The sequence below is a fragment of the Eptatretus burgeri genome, chromosome 18 (assembly GCF_056783735.1).
Source record: "Eptatretus burgeri isolate ZD-2024b chromosome 18, Ebu_testis_v1, whole genome shotgun sequence".
NCBI classification, from domain to species: Eukaryota; Metazoa; Chordata; class Myxini; order Myxiniformes; family Myxinidae; genus Eptatretus; species Eptatretus burgeri.
Genome location: NC_140978.1, coordinates 44,153,119 through 44,158,118, shown reverse-complemented (window position 1 = coordinate 44,158,118; position 5,000 = coordinate 44,153,119). Strand labels below are relative to the sequence as shown.

Here is a 5,000-nt window from a genome sequence, read left to right as displayed (position 1 = left end):
CGTAAACAAAAGTGTCTTCGAGGTTTTCATCTGAGATGATGTCGTCCATAACCCGTTGGAAGCAAGCTACTCCATTCGTGACACCGAATGGTATCCTTCTGAACTGGTAGAGGCGCCGCCCTGCCTGGAATGCAGTGTACGGTTTGTCTTCCTCTCGGATGGGAATTTGATGATAGGCGCTTCGCAAGTCGATGGTACTGAATACCTTATAATTGGCCACGCGTTCGACCATCTCATCTATGCGCGGCAGGGGGTAGGCGTCGAGTTGGGTGAAGCGATTGACCGTTTGGGAATAATCGACAACCATCCGTCTCTTTATGGTTCTGACTGCTGGTTACTAACACCTGTGCGCGCCATGGCGAATCCTTTCGGTTCTATAATTCCCTCCTCCAGTAATCGCTTGGTTTCTGAAGTGATGAAATTCATGTCAGCAGTGGTATATCGCCGCGATTTGATCGCTATCGGTTTGCAGACCGGCGACAAGTTAGCGAACAGCTGGGGGGACGTCACCTCCGCGGTGGTCAGCGCATTTAAAATTAGACGAGGCTTGCTTCCTCCAAAGGGTATTTCGACGCTCGTGTGCTGCTTGAGGACATTATGACCCAGAATTACGTCTGCGCACAAATCACGAAGCACCAGCACCCTTACATCCCGATGCGTGTACCCTTTTACGTCCAATTCAACATTGCAGTACCCTCGTACGCGAGATTGTAGTGAGGTGGCGGCCATGCATACCGTATTGTCAGTCGGGTGGATTACCCATTTCCTGCCCTTCACTAGCGAGCTGTTGACGAAACTTTCAGAGCTACCGGTATCAATCAGTGCCTCAGCCATATGCCCGTTAATTCGCACGTTGATGATAGCCTTGGATAGATTCCCCGGGGAGGCTGCAGTCAATTTATTTTGCGAGTAGAGAGCCGCAGAAGTGGGTTTATTCCTCCTTAGAGTAGATTTACATACCCTGGCATAATGCCCTTTCTTGTCGCAATTCATGCATGTGGCATCTCTGGCGGGACATTTTTGACGAGGATGCCTTTGTACCCACAAAAGAAGCATTTACCGACCGGAGCAGTTGCTGAGGAGTTTGACGAGGTCTGGGTATCCGGCTCCTCGGGTGTTTCTCCATCCCTCATGTCTGGCTGTGTCTGTGCCAGTGGGGTTCCTTGGGTTCCCATCGTAGCAGCGTTCATGAGCAGCATCGGTGTCCCAAATGACTCAGATTGCTGCTGAGCCGTATCCATCGCTCGAGCCTGATCGACTACCTTGTCAAGAGTGGGTTGCGCTTTCTCTAGTAAGCGTTGCCGTATGTGGGCTGATCTGAGTCCTTGGATGAATGCCTCCCGTGTGGCTTCCTTTCGGTGTTCCTCGGCGCTACACGCCCGGAAGCTGCAGTCTTTTCCCAGCTGATTCAGAGCTTGCAGGAACTGATCGATTGTCTCCCGGCTGCTTGCTTGCGTGTGTTGAGAAGATGTCGTATGTATACCTCGTTCTTGGGCTTCACGTAGAGCGCCTGCAGCACGTCAATCGCTGCTTCGTAAGTGTCGCACCCCGAGAAGAGCCTGTACACGCCGGGCGAGACATGATTCACGAGAGCGGCAAATTTGTCAGCTCCTCCGCGATGATGGTCAGATAGTGTGAGAAGGAGCAGAACCAATGTGACCATTTCATTTCTGCATCAGTCGCGTTCGGGTCTGCGTCGAACCTCTCTGGTTTGTAGATCTTGTCCATCTTTGGTTGAGAGAGCCGAGAAAATCAAATGGAATAAATTGAAATGAGAGCGAGAGATGAACCTTCAGAGTTTAGGCTTTATTCCATTTGATTGGAGCCGCTTCTGTGGGCACACCAGGAAATACAGGTTCAGCTCGGAGTACATAAGCAGAAACGTATACATGTGCAGTTAACCATTGCAGACTAAATCCGCGTAAGCACGGAGTTCGATATAATCTCCATTCTCACCAGTCAATGAGCACCTCCAGTTAACGAGCATCAAGTGGACAGCCGATGTCAATAGCAATGCCCCGGGGACAATCACTCGTGCCGCAGAGAGACCTCCCCTTATACGCGAGACGCACAACATGTGATCCCGCGTCATGTCCCTCGATTCACGTTAATTCACCACATACCTGAGTAATATGTTTACCTTTCACACCTGAGTAACATGTTTACCTTTCACACCTGAGTAACATGTTTACCTTTCACACCTGAGTAACACACGTTTACCTTTCACACCTGAGTAACATTTTTACCTTTCACACCTGAGTAACATGTTTACCTTTCACACCTGAGTAACATGTTTACCTTTCACACCTGAGTAACATGTTTACCTTTCACACCTGAGTAACATGTTTACCTTTCACACCTGAGTAACATTTTTACCTTTCACACCTGAGTAACATGTTTACCTTTCACATCTCAGTAACACAGGTTTACCTTTCACACCTGAGTAACACAGGTTTACCTTTCACATCTCAGTAACACAGGTTTACCTTTCACATCTCAGTAACACAGGTTTACCTTTCACATCTCAGTAACACAGGTTTACCTTTCCCATCTGAGTTATGTACTTCCTTCATCGTCCTTTGATGACGTGATTCTTAATTTCCATCTGTTTTTTTTTTCTTTCCTTCACAATCTTGCATTTCAGTAAAACAGTAAACCAGAATTTGCATGTCTCTAATTACGTGTTATCTTTGTTTAGTGTGAACAACCTTTAAATGTTCTATAATACATCTTTCGAAATGAAATGTAAAAAGTCTTCTCTCTCAAAAAAAAACAATTATTTATCACACACACATACACACACACACACACACACACACACACACACACACACACACACACACACACACACACACACACACACACACACACACACACACACACACACGCAATCATTTAAATGCGAGTATTTACAAGCATGAAAGTAAAAGGGCACATAAGAGTAGATTTAACCATAACACGTATTCTTTCTTATACAATCTTACTGGCAGAAGGGACACATGGCCATCATTCAAATCAGGGGCGAAGAAGATGAGAAGTAGAACTTGAGAAGAAAAGAATAGTAAAGTATGGAGAAAAGAAAAGTAGGGTCTTTTCTTTTCTCCCTCACCTCACACAGCCTGACGAGGCTGCGCCAGCCCAAATATACTAGAGAATGGGGAAGATGGGCAGCAGCGATACAGCATGATGGGACATGCAGCCATGTCACTGAGGTGGCCAGACCCAGGAGGCAAGTCTCACTGTTCACATCACCTTACCAAGTCGCTCACTGGTCACTGACACGTCGTAAAAAGGTGTGTGTGTGTGTGTGTGTGTGTGTGTGTGTGTGTGTGTGTGTGTGTGTGTGTGTGTGTGTGTGTGTGTGTGTGTGTGAGTGAACCCTGTCGCTTCACTGAATATGGAGAAGGAGTGATCTTCCTTTATTTTCTTTCTTTCTTTTTTTTTTTCAAAGTTTTATGGCGTTTTCAGAGCCGTGAGCCTCTATATACGCCACGTGCCAAGACATAACAGTGGTACGTGAAGGTGCGTTTAGGTAATCCATAATACTATATGGATTTCACGCTCTCTTTAAAAAATTCTCAGAACCACCTTGCAGAGTCATGAATGCTTCTGGTTCAAATGGCTGAAAATGTTCGGCAGATCCAACACACCAATCCCCGCCTCGTTCGTACTTTGAAATTGATGCAATTTGGGTCTGTCATACAGAGGGAATTAAAAAAAAACATATGGTTCAAATCAAGCAGCTTGTAGAGTGCTCACCAAGTGGCTTAAGCACTCAAGGAAGCACTCCAACAAAGCTTTATCACCTTAACAATAGCCTGGCGTTGACTCTGTGGTTAGGGTGGCGGTTTGGGATCCTAGGGTCCTGGGTTCAAGCCCCGTTGGCCGCTGAATTAATACACCGGGGGGTTGACTCAGCTTGTCATCCTTCCGAGGTCGGAGAAATGAGTAGCAGTTCCAGTGTGTGTACTGGTAGAGGGGCACTGCATCAGCGACAGTCGCGCTTCAATAAATGATAGCTACCCCGGCAGCTAAGCTGCCATACGACCACCACCACCACCTTAACATTGTGTCGAATGTCAATTTGTAAATTATTTTTCAAAAACGACGTCCTCTGTGATAAAAAAGAACAAAAAAAACCAGTCAATCACACCGCTTGTGACTGTATTGCCATGGCTGACAAACATCGGTTGATAAAGAACAGCTGGCCTAGCAAACAATTCGAGATTTATACAGCGATTCGTCAGTGTGATTATCAGCGATTAATGACCATCGATTCATAGGTATGAAGCTCTCTCATAGAGAAACTGTTATGACCTATTCCAAGGCAAGGAATTTTTATTAGGCTGAATCAAAATGGTGACTAAGACCCCTGCGAATTGAAGTTGAGCTGACCAAGGATAAGCCTTTCATAAAGGTACGCCATTAATTATGTTCAAAAGGGGTGTTTTAATTTACTCAAATACACAGTTTTCACTCATGCACCCCCTTGGAGTTTCCCTTGCTATGCATGAAAAGTTTCAGGCTGCTAAGTTTCATGGTTTTGGAGTTATGGATTTGAATGAAAGGTTTCATGACTATCCTACTAATAGGGAACAATTTACAGTCTTTAAAAGCTCTAATTCTTCACGGAGAGCTATCAACCATGGAGTTCTCCAAGGATCTACACTTGGGCCTCTTCTTTTTCTTCTATATGTTAACGATCTACATACTTGTTATCCTTTTTTTTAAATCTTTTTTTCTCTTTGATGATGATACAACGATCATGTGTTCCAATCTTAGTTACGACTCTTTGATCATATTATGATCATCCTGGTTTAAATCAAACAAACTTTTTATATATCCCAATAAAACCAAGTGTATATGTATATTTTTTTCCATTCGACAAAATTTTTCAGTGTAATCTTGGATCACAAACTTTGCTGGACAATCACATTTCATCGACTGTTCACATTGTTTCTCGAAACACGGGCGTACTGTCCAAACTTCGTACCTTCCTT

At 44.9% G+C, this 5,000-nt stretch overlaps 2 protein-coding genes across 2 annotated transcripts in view; both read left to right on the top strand.

Moving 5' to 3' along the window:
* LOC147009002 (N-acetylgalactosaminyltransferase 7-like) overlaps window positions 1–5,000 on the top strand; it is a 581,063-nt gene that overhangs the window by 357,547 nt on the left and 218,516 nt on the right. The window lies entirely within an intron of this gene.
* LOC147009004 (uncharacterized) overlaps window positions 1–5,000 on the top strand; it is a gene marked incomplete at its 5' end in the record, with an annotated part of 38,630 nt that overhangs the window by 3,619 nt on the left and 30,011 nt on the right. Inside the window, one exon of the mRNA XM_085864483.1 lies at window positions 3,119–3,293. Within this exon, the coding sequence (XP_085720609.1) occupies window positions 3,119–3,293 (175 nt within the window). The remainder of the gene's footprint in view (window positions 1–3,118; window positions 3,294–5,000) is intronic.